The sequence below is a fragment of the Castor canadensis genome, chromosome 2, assembly GCF_047511655.1.
Source record: "Castor canadensis chromosome 2, mCasCan1.hap1v2, whole genome shotgun sequence".
Lineage (NCBI taxonomy): Eukaryota > Metazoa > Chordata > Mammalia > Rodentia > Castoridae > Castor > Castor canadensis.
The window spans coordinates 159,226,645-159,245,485 of record NC_133387.1 but is presented as its reverse complement, the minus strand read 5'-3'; the positions used below and the strand labels follow the sequence as shown (position 1 = coordinate 159,245,485).

At 33.9% G+C, this 18,841-nt stretch overlaps 1 protein-coding gene and 1 non-coding gene across 10 annotated transcripts in view; one reads left to right on the top strand and one right to left on the bottom strand.

Annotated features, from left to right (window-relative positions):
• The window catches only part of Dennd4a (DENN domain containing 4A), a 133,950-nt gene that overhangs the window by 55,498 nt on the left and 59,611 nt on the right, over positions 1 to 18,841 (top strand). For all 9 annotated transcript variants that reach the window (XM_074066245.1, XM_074066244.1, XM_074066243.1 and 6 more), the window contains 8 exons: positions 272 to 341; positions 2,301 to 2,470; positions 3,472 to 3,713; positions 8,058 to 8,124; positions 10,055 to 10,113; positions 12,307 to 12,451; positions 12,732 to 12,907; positions 16,200 to 16,300. In XM_074066245.1, coding sequence (XP_073922346.1) covers positions 272 to 341; positions 2,301 to 2,470; positions 3,472 to 3,713; positions 8,058 to 8,124; positions 10,055 to 10,113; positions 12,307 to 12,451; positions 12,732 to 12,907; positions 16,200 to 16,300 — 1,030 coding nt within the window. The remainder of the gene's footprint in view (positions 1 to 271; positions 342 to 2,300; positions 2,471 to 3,471; positions 3,714 to 8,057; positions 8,125 to 10,054; positions 10,114 to 12,306; positions 12,452 to 12,731; positions 12,908 to 16,199; positions 16,301 to 18,841) is intronic.
• LOC141421020 (U6 spliceosomal RNA) lies at positions 16,725 to 16,826 on the bottom strand. The gene has a single exon (XR_012445727.1). It is a non-coding gene; the product is annotated as a U6 spliceosomal RNA (small nuclear RNA).

Genomic DNA, 18,841 nt, shown 5'->3' with positions numbered 1-18,841 from the left:
AAAATCTAAATTGTTATGGCTTAGTTTTGTTTTAACGGGTCAGCTTTTCCTCATGTTACTGCTATCGCAAGGAAAAAATATGTTAAGTTTTACTTCTGAAAGACAAGTGTAGAAGAACTCCAATAAAATGCTGACAAAATAGCAAATGGAAAACAGCAGAGAGAAATCCTTTACTATGTTTTAGATACTATATATTGAAGAACTCAGAAATTCCATCTTTATCATGTTATGCCTTTTAAAATTAAATGTTATTTCTCTCTTTTAAATTCAGTGGGGATCTGCAGTGTACTTATGTTATAAAAAATCGGTGGCAAAGTCTAACACTATATCTTACAAAGCTGGTAAGTACAATTTTTCAGAGAATGCTTCATATATAAGTACAGTACAGGGCCCAGTAAGGTTAAAAAAAAAGAAACTCTACCTATGATCAAGACATGGAACGCAGTGGGATATGTTAGTATCAGGACTGGGACTCCAACCCATGTCTTTTGATTCTTAGTTTTGTCTTCGTATGTTTTGTGGATGCTGCATGGCAAGTTAATTTGGAAAAAAATGGATTTTTTTAAAGCCTTAGATTTAAACAATAACTAATAAATAAATGTCAATACTCTATATATTTAGTTAGTTACTTAGTTACCTAATTATTTAGGTTTTTTTTTTTGAGACAGGATCTAACTATGTAACCTAAGCTAGTCTCTTAACACTCTATCCTCCTGTCTCAGCCTCCTGGGTACAGAGATTATGGGTTTGTGCCATTATACCTAGCTTCTTTAACTTTTAAATCAGAAAGTATTAGGGAAAAAAAGATACTCTTCTTTAAATTAATGTTTCTTTAAAGTATTTGTATTGAATTTGGTCAAATTTATAGTTCATGTATAATTGTATTTCATAATAATGAAAATATTACAAACTAATTGGCAGTTTTATCTTGCAAAGTTGAAATGTTCAGTTTCCAGGGACCAGACTGGCGACGTAGTTCAAATGCTAGAGTTCTGCCTAGCAAGCACAAGGTCCTGAGTTCAAATCTCAGTACTGCCCCCTCCAAAAAAAGATTTAGAGAGAGAGAGAGACTGACTGTCTGAGAAACAAACCAGAAAGGCAAAAGGAGTGGTGGGGGCAGGCATGGATCAAGTGGCTGAGTTCAGTCCCAAGTGCTACAAAATAAGTAACTGAATAAAATCAGTTAATCATCCAGAGACCTCAAAATATCAGACATATTGATCTTGTTTATAAGGTAGCAGATTCAGCCTTTTAAAAATGCATTTTTAAAACTAGAGTCCTAGCTGAATATAGTGGCTTGTGTCTGTAATACTAGCACTTAGGAGGTAGAGGCAGGAAGACTGAACTTTTAGGGCCATCCTGGGCTACAAAGTGAGTTCTGTGTCAGTCAGTCAGTCAGTCAATAAAATTAGAGTCCTAGAAACAGTTCATATGTAATTGTATTTCACAATAATGAAAATACTACCAACTAACTTTGAATCCCTTACACTCAAGTGGAAACCATCATTAGACATACCACATATGAACTGTTTCTAGTCCTGCAAAATGTAGTATAATACTGCTTCTAACATGTGCTCAGTAGAAGATGCCTGGACCATTTTTAAGACTACCTAACGTGAAATCATAGGACACTTGAAACTATCTTCTTATAATCTGGGGTTATTTAGAAGCTGAGCTTAAGTTAATACTATTCTGATGACACTATAAATATGTGACTGATATTTTATGATAAATACAATTTTCTTATATTTATTCTAGAATTTACATGTGTACCCCTATGGGATATGTAATTATGTATAAAAAAGCCTCCTGAGGAGAAGTTACTGAGAACTAGTGAAATAGGTATCTGCAAATAACCATATTGAAAATTTCAAAAATTATGCTCTAAAGTAGTATAGCCATAAACTGAAGTTTTAGGAGTGTGTATGTATTTCTAGGGGATTATCTTTTTCTCGTAAACCTTAATTTTTGTGGGTGAGACTTGATAAATATTAAGCAGTTAGTTAATGTTAATAGTTACAATGTTTGAGAACTAAAATCTGTATGTATCCTACTGGAGCATTTAGAGTTTTGTTTTGTTTTGGTTTTGTTTATTTTGTTATTATTGGTGGTTCTGGGGTTTAAACTCAGGGCCTTACGCTTGCTAGGCAAGCCCTGTACCATTGAGCCATGCTCAAGTGTTTGATGAACATATATACAATGCTTTGGTCTTCCAAATATATGAAATAATGAAGCATTCTATCATTCAAGTTATGAACACCTAAGAGATGATGACTTAATATTTATCATTGCTTTTGTAGGTCTAATTTGTAGATATCCTCAAGAAGATTACGAATCATTCTCACTACCAGAATCTGTTCCCCTATTTTGTTTACCAATGGGTGCAACTATTGAATGTTGGCCACTAAATAGCAAATACCCTCTTCCTGTATTTTCTACATTTGTATTAACTGGAGCCTCAGCTGAAAAGGTATTATATGTTTTAACAAATGCTTTCTGCAGACCGCTTGCACATTTTAAGTGGTAAGCTTTACATATGCAAGGAACAGTAAAAAGAAATAGCTGGCTATACCAAATCAATTATACATCCCTCTTTTTTTTCCCACTTGGTTAAAATCATTATATTTAGAGACATAGGAAGAGAGAATTTTCATTCTGTCCCATCCTCCAAAATAATTTTTTGTGAATATAATATTAAAGATTTTTTTCATCATCAGATATCCTTCATTGGTTCATTTTCTGTGATAAAGAAGCTTTGAAAGTAAAATAAAAGACAAATCCTAGACCTTTTTTTTGCCATTCTGGGGATCAAACCCAGGGCCTTGTGCATACTAGGCAAGCACTGTACCACTGAGCTACATCCCCAGCACTAGAATCATAGACTTTAAATAGTTGGAAGGGATGCTGGAAATGATCTAGTGTAATATTCTCATCTTACAAATAGAGAAATTCAGTGAATTGCTCAATCTTGAAATTTGCATTTCCTTATCTAAGATTCTGTCTCGTTTTCGACTAAATATTTTCAGCCATTTTCTTATGAAGAATATTGGTGCAGTTGCTGCCACTATTTAAAAAATGCAACTTAATTAAAATGTCTACTTTCAATAATAAGGAGACATGAAAATATTACTGTGTAGTTTGTTTTTTTGTTGCTGCTACCGTTTTTTTGAGACATAGTCTTGCTGTATGGCTCAGACTGGTCTAGAACTCACATTGCAGTCCAGGCTGGCCTTGAACTTGAGATTTTTCTGCCTCAGCCTCCCAAGTGCAGGGATTATAGGCATGGACCATCATGCCCTGCCTGTAGTTCTTTAATATATCGAGAAAGCAAGAGTGATGTCTATTCACCTTTGTGTCCCTGGCACCTCACCCAGGTCATTGGAAGCATATACTAAATAGATACTTAAATGATAATGTGATTTGAATAAGTGATGCAAAGTGTATTTAATAAGTATCTTACTTGTTTTGCAGGTCTATGGTGCTGCTATTCAGTTTTATGAACCATACTCTGAGGAGAATCTTACAGAAAAACAGAGACTTCTTTTGGGTTTATCATCATTGTCAGATGTGAAATCTGATAGTTCCAAAACAATTCACACTAACAAATGCATCTGTCTTCTTTCTCACTGGCCTTTTTTTGATGCATTTAGGAAGTTTCTGACTTTTTTGTATCGTTATTCCATCTCTGGACCTCATGTCCTTCCAATTGAGAAGTAAGTTAGAAGTTTCTAGTTCAAATATGGCAGACCTTTGCATTTTAAGTATATTTGTATGTACTCAAATTGCATATGGTAATTGAGTAAATTTAATATGGAAACTGGAGTTTTGAAGAGTTATTTGAAAAAAAAGAGTTTAGTTATTTCAGTTAGGTAGTAGTTCACCATCATACTTTTATAGACTTGTTTTTTTAAGTCTTACATTTTAGATAATTTTATTTCTAAAAAATATGTTTTGGTACATTTTGAGTGTGTTTGTTATAAATATACTTTTTTTAATATTCATTAAATTTAGAGATCTTAATCTGGGGAAATATTGGAAGTTGTGGGTTTTTTTTTTTTTACTGTTCTGGGGATCAAACTCAGGGCCTTGCACATACTAGACAGGTGGTCTACCACTGAGCTACAGTCCAGTTTGAAATTCTCTCTCTCTCTCTTTCTCTCTCTCTCTCTCTCTCTCTCTCTCTCTCTCTCTCTCTCTCTCTCTCTCCCTCTCCCTCTCCCTCTCCCTCTCCCTCTCTCCTTTCTTTCTCTCTTTCTTTTTTATGGTAGTGGTGTTTGATCTCAGGGCCCATACCATGAGCCACTCTACTAGCCCGTTTTTGTGATGGATTTTTCAAGATAGGATTGAAATTCTTTGTTTTTGGTGGTACTGGGGTTTGAACTCAGGGCCTTGGCTTTTAGGCAAGCACTGTACCACTTGAGCCATGCCTCCAGCATTTATTTTATTTTATTTTTAATTGGTACTACTAGGGTTTGAACTTAGGGGCTTGTGCTTGATAGGCAAGCACGCTACCATTTGAGCCACTCTTCCAGCCCTGAAATGTTGGAACTTCTTAAATCAAATCTGTAATTCTTATGTAGGATTTAAGTTTATTATAAACCTTTAAAACATTCCTTATTATTTTTAGATATTGTGAATTTAAAGAAAAATTAGATGAGGACATTATTTTTCCTTTTTGTACTTTTAACCATGTACTTTAACATCACTAAAATTGAGGCTGTGTAGTGGTACACATCTATTATTACAGCTATTTGGGTGGTGAAGATGAGGAGGATCTTGGTTGAAGGCCAGCCCAGGTAAAAACTTAATGAGACCTCATCTTAACACACAAACTGGGAATGTTGGTATACATCTGTAATCCTAGCAGTGCAGGGTACAGAGGCTGCCCTGGGCAAAAACGTGCTAGACCCTATGTGAAAAGAAACTTAAAAAGGGGTAGGGTTGGGACATAGCTTCATGGGGTAGAGCATCTGCCTAGCAAGCATGAGGCCTTCAGTTCAAACCCCAATACTGCCAAGAAAAGGAAAAGAATGATCACTAAAATTGAATAATGTTTCATTTGGTACAGCCTGATGCAGATGAGGTATAAATATCTCCATTGTCTTGGGGTTATAGATCACACTTTGATTTGTTATTTTATACCATTCTACCACTTAAGCTCTTGTGTCCTTTGGCAGAATTTTCTGACTAATGGCAGTAGGTAAGTAATAGAAGTATTGTATGAGCACTCAGTGTATAATATTACTTTTTAATTTTTCCTTGCCCTTTCCTACTCTCAGTATTCTAAAACCAGCAGTTTTTAAATTTTTTTGGTCTCAAGGCCTCTTTATAATTTTAAATGAGAATTCTAAAAGAGTTCTTTTCTTTATGTGTTGTATCTATCAATACTAACTATAATAGAAATGAAAACAACTTAAAAATTATTTATAATTTATTTTAAAAACTCATTACATATTTAATATAAATATCATTTTTAAAAATAGCTGTTTAAAAAAGAAAAAGTGAGAAGAGTGGTTTTTTAAAAAATATTTCTGCTAATCTCTAATACCTAGCTTACTTGAACACAGGTTGTCTTTTATGGTTCTGCATTAGTCTGTTGGTTGCAGTAGCTTTATTAGTTGAGGTATGCGAAGAAAATCTGGCCTCACACAGATAAGAAAGGGAATTGTGCATGTTCTTTTTTTTGAAACTACATCAAAGCTTGACAAGTGGTAGTTTCTTCTAATTTGCAATGTAGAATTTGAAACTTAAGCAATGAAATTTTTATTTTTTTGCTACATTGAAATCTTTCGGTCTGTTTCACACCTGAGTGTATGTGTGTGTTTGTGTGTGTGTGCAGGGATGGTGTTATGTGCTGGAAATTGAACCCAGAGCCTTGGGCTAAGCAAGCACTCTACCACTGAGTGACATTCCCAGCTTTGTCTCACTCTTTGAGTGGAACTTGAACTCATGTGTGATTTTGTAGTATTGTATATTGATCATTTGGAAAATACTGGCCCAGTGAGTTAAGCATATCTTCCAAATGTGGATACATTTCATCATCAATATAAAAAATCAAATTTGTTAAAGTCACTGCCTATCTCATTAGAAAAGTTTTGAAATAAAGTCTTTATATATATATATATATATATATATATATATATATATACACACACACACATTCATTCATCATTCATTCATTCATTTTGATGCTGAGGGTTCAATGCAGGGGTTTACTCCAGGTAGGCAGATACTCTGCCGCTGAACTATACCCTCAGCCCCCAGAAAAGTTTTTGAGAATTCATGGTGGCAAAATTTTTATTTTCACTGAAAAGTTTGAATTTAATTAGAAGTAACAGTTACTGTCAATTGTTTTCCTTGAAGCAACAGGCTCACTTTGTTCATTTTCATATAGAAAATACCTGGTGAGGCCAGACTTGCTGGTATACTCCTGTAATCCCAGTACTTGGGAGGCTATGGCAGGAGGATCAAGAGTTTGAGGCCAACCTGGGCTACATTGTGAGTTACAGGCCTGATGTATATAGCATAATCCAGTTTCAAAAAACCAACAAAGAAAAACAAAACAAAAAATAAAGTACTTTTTGAATAACCAACACTGGATAGTGTTAATTTGTTAGTCATCTTTCAAGTAAAAATAGCATTCTGTGAAGAAAAAAATCAGTTAATTCACTCATAACTCAGTTGTACCAGTGCTTTTCCAGAATCAAGACAACTGTCATACTTTTATATACTACAGAAATCTTTATGCATACTTCCTCTTTTATCACACAGTATTTTTAAGCTGTATACTATTTAATATTTACTGTTTCAAAGACATTCTTAAGTGAACTGGACATTTCTTTTACTGCAAGTATATAATATGCAAGTATACTAGTATAATTTCTGGTATACTTTGGTGCCACTGCCTTGATTCTCAGTAAGGTGTCATCAGTTTCATTCACAATGCTTTTGTACCATCAGTGCATTTTCCAATATAGAAATAATGCCTCCTATTATAAAAATAGTTTTGACTTTGCAGATCCTCCTTGAATGGATCATATTTTCATTTTTGGTATGTGATGGCTTCAGATAATTCAAGCAGATATGTCTCTCACTCCTCTTATCTTTTTTTCCTAGATTGTGAGGACCTTAATGGTAGAGACTCGTAGCTTTATGCCTTTTTTTAGATTTCCTGTCATATCTGGCAGTGTCTTGTATGCAGTAAGCAGTTAAGACATGTTCGTAAAAATTAATAAATTTCTCTTCCTGTTTTCCCTGTCGAGTTGAAATGGTCTCACTTCTGAAAACAAGATACTTTTGAAATAATGTTTAAAATGAAAAATAACGCAGAAAGAAAGCGTATTTCTTTAGAAAAAAAATTTTTTTTTCTTTATGATGGTTGTCTTTTTCTCTTCTGTATTGTTCAAAACAAAATTCACTGAGCTTTTTATCCATTTTGTTCTGGGGAAAATCTTACAAAATCAGTAATAGAATTTTAAATCTGTTGCTAATAGAAGATTCATTGTTCATTTTTATTGCTGTTGTTTTGCTTGTTTTTTGTTTTTAAGCTGGAGTCTTACTATGTTGCCCAGGCTAGTCTCAAACTCCTGGGTCAAGTGATTCTCCTACCCCAGTAGGTGGGACCACAGGTGCTCACCTCCGAATCCAGCTTGTTCATCACTTAGAAGCATTTAAACTCTTTCCATTTTCTTGGAGCACCTGTTGTTTCACTTGCAAAATTGATTAAAAATTCATTACAAATGTAAGAATTAGCCTCTTTGGTAATGTTCACATCAATGATGTGTTGTTTATTATATACTTAGGGGGAGTACAAGTTTAACACTGATAACACAAACATTGTTGAATGTGAGCAGCTATTAATCTGAAAAGTGTTGGTTTCAGGCAGAAGCAGCTTCACTGAGATAAGTGTTTTGGGGCTATTCATTTGTTTTCACGGTGCTAGGAATTTGGGAATTACAGTACATGGGGCTGTAATACAACTTGGACTTGTGATGATGTTAACCTTAAGAGCATATGGAATTCACTTTGGAATCAATTGGGTTTTTTTTTTTTTAAAGGCATATTTCTCATTTTATGCATAAAGTTCCTTTTCCATCTCCTCAAAGGCCACGGATTTTAGTTCAGGTAAGGTTTTCTTAATATGAGGGCCATGTGAATTATTAATGTCTCTGTCAAAAATACGAACAAGTTTTAAGTGGGGGAAAAATAGAATGAAATATAAAGAGAATGAGGTGCTATTTCATGTTGGAATTTGGTCCCTTAATGTTTTGTTAACTCTCTTCTAGAATGTAATGTTTTTCCCTTAGAGAAAGGATTAAAAGGGACTTTTTTGTATTGGGTGTGTGTGGCACACACCTGTAATCCCACTTCTTGGAAGCCTGGGGCAGGAAAACGGTGAGTTCAAAGCCAGCCTGGGCCTCACATAGTGAAAAAGGAGACCCAAGCACCAGTGGTTCATACCTATAATCCTATTTGGGAGACTGGGCTGAGACCTGGAGGATCATGGTTCAAGGCCAGCCCAGGCAAATAGTTTGTGAGACCCCATCTCCAAAATAACCAGAGTAAAAAACTGAAAGTGTGGCTCAAGCAGTAGAATGCCTGGTTTGCATGCAAAAAGCCCTAAGTTCAAACCCCAGACCCACCAAGAGAGAGAAAAAAAAAAAAAAAAAGAATAAGAAGGAAGAAACAGGAAAAGGAGTGGGGGAAGAAAGGGAGAAAAAAAAGACTCCCCCACCCAAATTTGTCCTATGTATTTGAAAGTTTGTACCTTTGGCTATTATTTAGTATGTTAAATGTACAGGATTTAAGGAAAAGTTACTTATTTTCATATATTGCAGAAAGGAAGAAATACCCGTATCTTTACTATGATAAGAAGTTTAAAATAAATATAAATTATTTTCCCCATCTCTTTCCCAGTTGAGTGCATCTTTCCTCTTTTGTTTCTTTTTTGTTTGAGCTCTTGATAATGTTAGTTGTCTGCTTATTTAATCATTTATAAAGTGATTTATGTAAAAGATATATTTTCATGTGTTATCACTATGTATACTTTACTGTGTTTACCACAACCCCTATGGTTGTGTTATTAGTATTAGAAATTATTTCACAAATAGATATTTACAAGTTTGTGGAAATCTGCATAAATTTGAAAATGTTGATGAAGTTAATTGCATGATTATATTGATACAGGTAAAATGTCTAGAAAAATACCCTTTTGATGACCTTTACAATTAGTCTGCATATTCCTCATGTCATCTTTGTTATCTCTTGTTATTTAGTGCTAGAATATATATAGCATATGTTATTTGAATACACACAGAATATTTGTTTTATAGCAGAAGCTGCCAGCCAGGTGCCTGTGTTTCATGCCTATAATACTTGCTACTTGGGAGGCTGAGATTGGGAGGGTCACAGTTCAAAGCCAGCCTGGGCAAATAATTCATGAGCCCTCTTCTCCAAAATAACCAGAGCAAAGTGAACTGGAAGTGTGGCTCAAGCAATAGAGTGCCTGATTTGCCAGTGCCTGATTTGCAAATGCAAAACCCTGAGTTCAAACCTCAGTCCCACAAAAAAAAAAAAAAGAAAGAAAGAAAGAAAGCTGCCAAACTTCCTGGTACGGGCCTTACACTAAATATTTTAGTTCTTGTAGGCCATCAAATCTCTACTGCAAGTGCTCAGCTTTGCTGTTACAGCACAAAATCAGCTAGATAACATGTAAAGAATGGCATGCAAGCAGCCTGTGGATTTGCATGTTAACTCTTAAGTTTGTTGACCCTGCTTTTATTGTATTAAATGCACAGTTTATTCTTTCAATACAAATTTGTTAAAATGGCATCCGGGAAAAGTTGAAGACAAAAGAAAAGTTGGATTCAGAGTAGGAAGTTGTTGGGAGGGTCAGAGGTCAGGACAGTTTTCAGAATCTTAGTGACCTTAGCTGTTCTTACACAAGAAAACCAAGAAACATTGTGGACATCACCGTTAGTCTGTGCTTTCACCAGAAAGTGGCATTTTTCAAGTTCATCTTTAAATTTCATATTCTTTGTTTTACATCTTCCAGTTATCACCACATGATAATCTGATTCTCAGCCAGCCTGTCTCTTCACCTCTTCCACTAAGGCAAGTAAAACTTTATTTCTGTTTATGTTTCTAAATCTAGTGTGAGCTAAAGTTACATATATATGCATATTCTCTTTTATAACTAAAATCTCAAATGTTGATGGAAGTACTTCTTATTTAACTGTTTTCTTAGCTAAGCTCCTTTTATTTAATATTCAGGTTCAGTTTTGTAAGAAAGAAAAGCTTTTGCAGTAGTGTTTGATATTTTGTTTACCCTTATTATCAAGAAGTATTTATTATATAAATAGGCATAAATATGTAGATTATAAAAATGATTATTTTTAGTTTTAATTGTCCTGTGAAGAATATTCAGATGCAATTTAAAATTTATCCCAAAATTAAAGTTATAATTAAGCAGAACATGTTTCATCATTTTAAAAGTTCAGAGAAATTATAAAGAATGTTTTCCCTATAGTATCATTTCTTAAATTTAATTAGATACATAACTTTCTGTCAGAAATAGTTACAATATAATTAAGCTATTATATAGCACATACCTATGGGAGACCAGCTGCCATGTTTGACATTAATTTTGTAAGAATTGCAGATTATTTCATCACCATCGCTTAGCCCAGAATGACCAGTATTTTCTTAACCTTTGTTTAAGCTGAAAATGAACTAGAAACATTGATTATAAATGATTCTAAATTATCCAAAGAACTTAATTTCAGTAACAGCTTTATTGAGCTGTAATTCTCATATCATAAAATTCACCCAAGTATACAATTCAATGATTCAGTGTTTTGTAGCTGTCACTGTAATCAGTTTTCATCACTCTAAAAAGAAATCCTGTATCCTGTAGCAGTTAACCTCCTTCACTCCTTCATTATTGCACATGGGCCCATGTATGTGTGTGCACACACAGACACACACACACACACACACAGACACACACACACACACACACACACACACACACACACACACACCCTCCATAACCTGTTTTCTTGCTCTGTGGATTTGCTTGTTTTGGACACTTCATCCCTCTTATTATAAACTAATATTCCACTTATGAATATACCATATTTTACTTATTCATTTGTCAGTGGGAAAGTTTCCACATTTTGCTTACTATGAATAATTTTGATATGAACATAAACAGTTTTTTGTGGACATAAGTTTTCATTTCTTAAAGAAAATATTACTAGTTTTGCTTTATTATAAAAAGAATTAATCCAGTGAAGCCAGCCATTTAACATGATATAAACACAATGCTGTTTGGCTTCCTGGGTTATTTTATTTTTCCCACCCAGTTTTCTGTTACCATACAGAATGTTGTAAATTTATTGCTTTAATTATTAATTTGCTTTGTATGTATATCTCATCACTTTGTAGCTCTTGATTCCTTATTGCTGTTATTACAATAGCAAGAATTACCTATTCATAAATCCAAATTTTAATGTGTATTTACCTTAAAGGAGGTAATTACAGCAGAAGATATATCATGTTCAGAAACTTTCCATTAGGAGATTACTGGGAAGGGAGCTGAAGACTGGTCATGTGGCTTCATGGACATGTGCTTGGTCATCCCTGGAGTGGCTACTGTGAATATCCACAAGTTCACCTACTAATGGGCATGGAAGATAAGCATTGCCCTGTATTTTTCTGTATCAGTTTGATGCAGAGAGATAGGTGCATATCTGGAATCTTTTGTTACTCTTGGGTCCAAGGGCTTGGAGAACATTGATTGAAGAGACACTTTGATTGATGAAAAAATGAGTCAAGTTATGATCGTCTCACCTTGCTAGAAGGTTTTGTAGTATATTATTTAGTATACAGTGTATTGTATAATGCTTAATAAAAATAAAATGAAACAGAAAAAACTTGTTTTCAGCCAAAGTATCCCTTTTATTAATTGAATTCTATATTTGGACATTATCTACAGGACAGATCTTTTTACATAAATAAAGCAGATGGCCAGATTTGGTGGTGCACACATGTAATCGTAACACTTGGGAGGCTGAGGCAGGAGTAATCACATTTAAATTTAAATATATAATGCAGATCATATATAATCATGAATTTTCCCCATTATTTTAGATAATGAGGTGTTTGTTTTGTTTTTTGTGGTGCTGAGGATTGAACCCAGGGCTTTGTGGATGCAAGGCAAATACTCTACCACTGGGCCACATCCCCAGCACAATGAGGTGAATCTTTATTTTTTTAATTATATATCTTTATTTGGATTGACAGTGGTGGCAAGTTTTCAACACTACTTCAGAATCTGGGCCCTGAAAATGCTGTCACACTATTGGTGTTTGCAGTAACAGAACATAAGATTCTCATACACTCTTTACGGCCTTCTGTGCTTACTAGTGTGACAGAAGCATTAGTGTCTGTGAGTATTACAGTTTCTTATTGGCAGTCAGTTTAGTTTAAACTTAATTTATTTATATAATTTGGAGCTATTTTAATGCTTAATTAAAATTTCTGGAAGTAATGAATCTTTGTTGTTGAAGCAGTTTTAATTTCTTGATCAATAACTTTAGTTATGATTCTTTGATTTGGTATCAAGCATTAGACTTTAGGTAATACTTAAATGATCATTTTTATGTGTGCTGATAAAGTATTCTTCAGTGTCAGAAGCTTAATACTCTCCTACCCTCTGTTTGTCCAAGATGATTTTCCCTTTCCACTGGCCATGCCCATATGTTCCTCTCTGCCCACTGGCTTTAGCAGATGTCCTGAGTGCACCATGTCCATTCATAGTAGGAATTGATTCAAGATACTTTGATCTGTATGATCCTCCACCAGATGTCAGTTGTGTTGACCTAGATACCAACACCATTTCTCAGTAAGTACATCTCAGTGACTCTGCACCTAATCATTTGCAACTTCATAGTACATGTATGTGGTTGTGTGTTTTATTGCAAAGTGGGATTTTTTTTGAGAAATATTATTTTCTTTGTCTTTGAGTCAGGTTTTACTATGCTTCAATAAAGTATATTCAGGATATTAGCAGTTTTACTGGAAAGAAAATATACCTTTAATTGTCAGGTTTTAAGTATTTGAGAAATATACCTTATTAGAAATTTAGCAGAATGGAAGTTGAGGTAGAAATATGGTGGATATGGGTGAAACCACAACTTAAATTAAAAAAAACACTTTCTTCAGTTGATACTTCTGTTTCTACCATTCCTATCAGAATACTAATACATCACAGGATAATTGATGTAATGTTTTAGAATTTTAAAATACCCTTAAAATATGTGTTTTGCTGCCTTTGTACTCTAGGAATGTAATGATTTTTATGAGCTTCCTTTTCATTTTCATTTATTTTATTATTATTATTATTATTGTTATTATTGTTTTTGTGGTAGTGCTGGGGTTGAACTCAGGGTCTTGTAGTTACTAGGCTGTTGCTCTATTCCACTTGAGCCATGCCCCCAGCACATTCCTCTCTTTTAAGTTGTAGCTGTTAGGCTATATTTTATAGCTCTTTTTTATTTTGTTGTCTCTTTATATCCCATATTCTCAGTGTAGTTATTCTTAAGGTATTCATGGGAGACGAACTGGATGTAACAACATTGCATCCACAGGGTGTGCCTAACTTAATTACTACCAGTAGTCTATCAGTAAAGCTCAAAAGCTATACTAGTTTTCACACTTAAATAAGTAGATGTAAAATAGATGTTTCTCTGTTTATCTGTGGATGCTAGGGATTGAAGCCAGAGCCTCATGCATTCTAAGTACATGATCTACCACTAAGCTTCATTTTTATAATAAGAGCTCAATCTCGTCATTTGTCAAAACCTCAAGGGCTTGAAAAATTTAGGAAAAATATTCTATTTTGAAGCATGTATGTCATCAAATAGCTTTTATTCATAGAAAGTTTAACCAGGAAAATATGGAATGTATTGTGTGCATAAAAGTCATTTTATTATGGTATCGAGACAATCAAATATTCTTTATCAGCAACATTTCATTCTTTATCATGAATATTTAATTATTTTAAAAATTAAAGTGTACCTCTTTTCATTGTCAGTTTTTAAATGTTTCATTATACAGTATTTTATAACATTGAAATTAAGGGTAATATTTTGGTGGTAAGTTAAATTTTTTCTTTTTATACTTTCTTTTAACTTGTTAAAAAAAAAACAAAACCTTTCCTTCCTACTTGGTTATTTTGTTTCAATTTGATTACTAATGAATTAAAGAATCAAAGAAACATGAGATGTTTATACTCAGAAATATTCCTTTTTTAAAATTTCTTTTATTCATATGTGCATACAATGTTTGGGTCATTTATGTACTCAACAATATTCCTTCTTGAATTCTCCTTCAAAACCATGAGAGAACTAGAAAAACTTTCTTTTCTTCATCCAGAAATTTGAAAGAAAAACAAATCTCAAGTATTGAATCTTCTCTTTCTTTTTTCTCTGTCGTTGATACATGTGGTACAGAGTTCTAAATATCAAGAAATGTCTTAAAAGAAAGAAATTAATATCTAGTATGAACTAGACATAACATTTCATGAATAGCCTAAGATCCTATTTTATTCTTTGCACATTATGAGGTACAGATAAGGAAGCCAAAGCTTAGATTTTAAAACAATTTATTAAAGAGCACATAGCTTATTTTGTCAGAACTGAGATTTGAAACTATCATTGTCTGACTCCAAGACTAATAACTTCAGTCACTAATAACCAGATAACTGTTTATGTAATAGAATAAGTAGAAGGCTATTATAGATTTAAAACTCAGACATTGGATAAGACTTTGTTACCTGGATTCATTTTAGTGACAATATAAAGGGGAAGAGGGGCAAATTATGTAAGTGAAAGATAACAATTAGAGTAATCAGGTAATATCAAGGTATTTTTCTGTCATTTATGCCATAGACATATCTCAAGTTCCTACTTTTGCTAATCACTGTGAATAAAATGGCAAACCAATTATGCTCCTTTTCCCATATTCTAGTTTAGGAAGGCAAGCATGCATTCAATGAAGGGCCAGACACAGTGGGAGTACTGTTTTGCAAAGTTTTATCAAGACAGCATTGTAAAAAGTGTTTCTACATAGTATTCTCACTATAACAGAATTCCACGTTCTTGGTCACATTATAACTACAATAAAGCATTTACAGGAGGACATCACCATCATTTGACCCTGCTTTGTCTTTATTTTTTCTCATTTTTGGAAAGATAGGGTAAATTCCAAGACATTCTTTGTCAGCTTAGGCTTTCCCAGGTACTCTTTCTTTTCTTTGTTTAATTTTCAAAGTGATAGTTGTTCTATGAGAATTTTAGGAAACATTAAACAGAAAAAGCTTACTAAGTCCTAACTACACCTTTAGTAGTTAGAACTTGAGTGATTTGCTTTTCTTTTTATCTATATATTTCAAATTTTCTAAAACGAGTACTCATTGTTTCTGAAGTAGAAAAAAGATTTAATAAGTAGTAAGTGGAGTTGACAAGACTACACAGTGAAGTCCCAAACTTTATGGTGGTGCTTTATGCTCTTCTCCTGCCCCATATGTAGTTAGAGACCAATCGTGTTGTAATAGCTGTAATAAAGGAGATTATAGGAGTACCACTTTCTAGCAGATAGGTTCTTTTAAAGTTACAGAAGTATTTCAGAGTTACAATTTACTGAAGTCATTTAATACTATATATTACTTTCTGGAAGAAACAAAAATATCTTTATACTATTAAGAAACTAAAACTAAGTATATATAGTAAAGGATTTTGATAAGTCATATGGATAAGTTCATTGAAAGTTTTCTACAATGCCTTTTCTTTTTCCTGTATTCAAGTGCCTAAACCCTCTTAAATGAGGATCAAGAATACTGATCACCATATTAAGGCTTGTGGTGATCATGCTGCCAGTGCAAGTGTAATATACTCAATACCAACATGAGTATAAAATTTTCAGCTACATTTAAAAGAAGGTTCTATCTTCATGTAAATTAATTTTTAAGTAGTCAGCATTCCAATTTATCCTCGTAGGGTTTTCCTCATTAACTAGAATATTCTGTATGTGTTTCTCTTTTCTTTTTTATATGTAACAGGTATAGACTCCCTGCAGCTCCCAACCCCCCCAAAAAAGGTCTGTGTAACAAATATATTGTTGTCATTTTATCTTAGAACTGGTGACAAGAAGAATGTAGCCTGGAAGATTCTTCCAAAAAAGCCATGTAAAAATCTGATGAATACGCTGAATAATTTGCACCAGCAGTTGGCAAAATGTAAGTTGATAACTTAAAGAATATAATTTAATCTGAGAAAGAGACTTAATTTGTCTCTCCTACACCCCAGCAGTACTGGGGTTTGAATTTAGGGCCTGTGTTTGCTAGGCAGGTGTGCTACCTCTAGTCCTTTTTGCTTTAGGTTATTTTTCAGATAGGGTCTCATGGATTTTTGTTTTTTTTTTTTTTTTTTTTTGGTTTTTTTCCCTTAGACTGGCCTCAAATCTCAGTCATCCTGCCTGTGCCTCCCACTCAGCTGGAATCAAGGCATGTGCCACCATGCCTGATTTGTATTATTGAAATGGAGTCTCATAAACTCCCTTCACACCCAGTCCTTCACCAAGGAGCTAGCCTTGAACTTGGGATTACAGGCATAAGCCACCGCACCCAGTCCTTCTTTTTGAACTAATGAAATCTTTTATTTAAAAATAGGGAATTCTTCACAAATTTGCATGTCATTCTTGTTCAGGGGCCATGCTGATCTCTGTGTTTTTTCAATTTTAGTATAAGTGTTACTGAAGTAAGCCCTTTGCCTTACTTATAAAAGGATGATACTTATTTTATCTAAAAGATGTTTTTACAGTCTTTAAGTCAAAAAGCATTAAACGAAAACTTGTCAAAAGCTGAGAGATTTGTAAAATATGTATTTTATGTCTACCAGATTTTCAAAGAACTCTCCTAGAGTAATAAAATTCAAAAGAATATTAAGGTGGTTGTTTCCTTTAATTTTACCATTACTGAAATAATGAAGGGTTTCCAGTTGTATATTTTTCTTCATACATAAAATAGAAACTTAATTTCAAATATCAGAGGCAAATGGTTTAAACTATTTCCTTAAAAGCTGAGGAAGATTCTACCTTCATTTTTTTTAACAACTTTAGTGGGGTAAGACCTGGGTCTTAATGCTTTTCACCCTGAGTGGGTCTTAATGCTGTACTTACTTCAAATGGTTTGAAGATAGACACTTGCCAAAAAACATGGAACAGTTAATCAAAGAGAAAATTTGTTAGGACATGAAATATTTTGGGGTAAAAAGCTTGTATAACAACATACCTTGACAGTGATCCAGAATTACTGATAAGAACAATTAAGCTTTCATTTCTTTTTCTAATCTTCTTGGCATAATAACAATGGAACATTCAGAGTAGGTATTTTAATAATTATTTTGTGAAATATGGTCAATGGTGATATAGCAATATTTGAGGGTCTCATTTATTACTGAAATACTAACATAGGACATGCCCTAACACCTTTGGGGATTCAAGGTACTTATAGTTAGAAACAGAATAGAAAAAGACAGTGTTTGCAAAGTAAATTTGATAGCAAGTAGATAATTCCAGTCATTCAGAAGTATGAGAATCTGAAAAAGGTAACATCAAGTATAATAAGATTTTATCTTACAGGATAAATAAATTATATATACATAATTTTTGTTAGCTAGCTAATTGCTTCCTAAAAGTACTTGTGCTTCTTTTGAAAAGCTGAGAAGTCCAACTGCTGCTATAGAAATACATAAATATTATTAAAATCAATTAAATAAGCCAGGCCTCGTGTCACACCTGAAATCCCAGGACTTGGGAGACTGAGGCAGGAGGATCTCAAGTTGGAAGCCAGTGTGGGCTGCATAGTGAGACCCTGTTTCAAAAAAAAAAAAAAAAATCAACAAGTAGTCCACTTATCTCTCGTGAAGGACAGAAGCTTAAAGCTATAGACATTTAAATTGAAGTGATAGTTAAGGATTGTATTATAATTTATTGCTTCAGAATTTTTTTTTTTTTTTGCATTGCTGAGGTTTGAACTCACGGCCTTGTGCTTGCCAGGCAGGTACTCCATCATTTGAACCACACCTGCAGCCCTTTTTTGAATAGGGTTTCCCATTTATGCCTGGGGCTGGCCTCAGACCTAAATCTGTTTATGCTTCCTGTGTACCTAGGGTGCCACTGCTACCACACCTAACTTTTATTGGTTGAGATGGAGTCTTTTGAAATTTTTTGCCCAGACTGGCCTGAAACTTCAGTCCTCCCAGTCTCCGCCTCTGAGTAGCTAAGGTTGCAGGCCTGAACCACAACATCCAACCCCAGAGCACTTTCACTTACATTCTTTTTTATTGTTACAACCATGAGGATAATAAGGTTAAGGGAAGTGAAGCAACTTGTCACAGAGTATACATTTAACAAGGACCATGGTAGAATTAAAGCCTAGGCCTTCTGGTAAGAGTATACTTTTAAGCAATAAGAGCTACCAAAAAAGACCTCTCTAAGATGATTAATTGTTCCTAATGTTTTAAAAGGCCTTTTAATTTCAAAACAGTTACAAGCTTTTTTTCCAGACCTGTTCAGAGTAAATGCCCCATCACCTCTAAATAGAATGTATTTCCTATCAGTAGGTACATTCTTTAACGTTGCTATAACAACCATGGAAATTAAGAAACTAACTTCAGCATTACTGCCATCCTAATGCTCAGACCACATTCACCCTTTGGCAGTATTTGTAATTTTCTTAACAGCAAAAGGACCAAGTTCAAATCAGATCTCATATTTA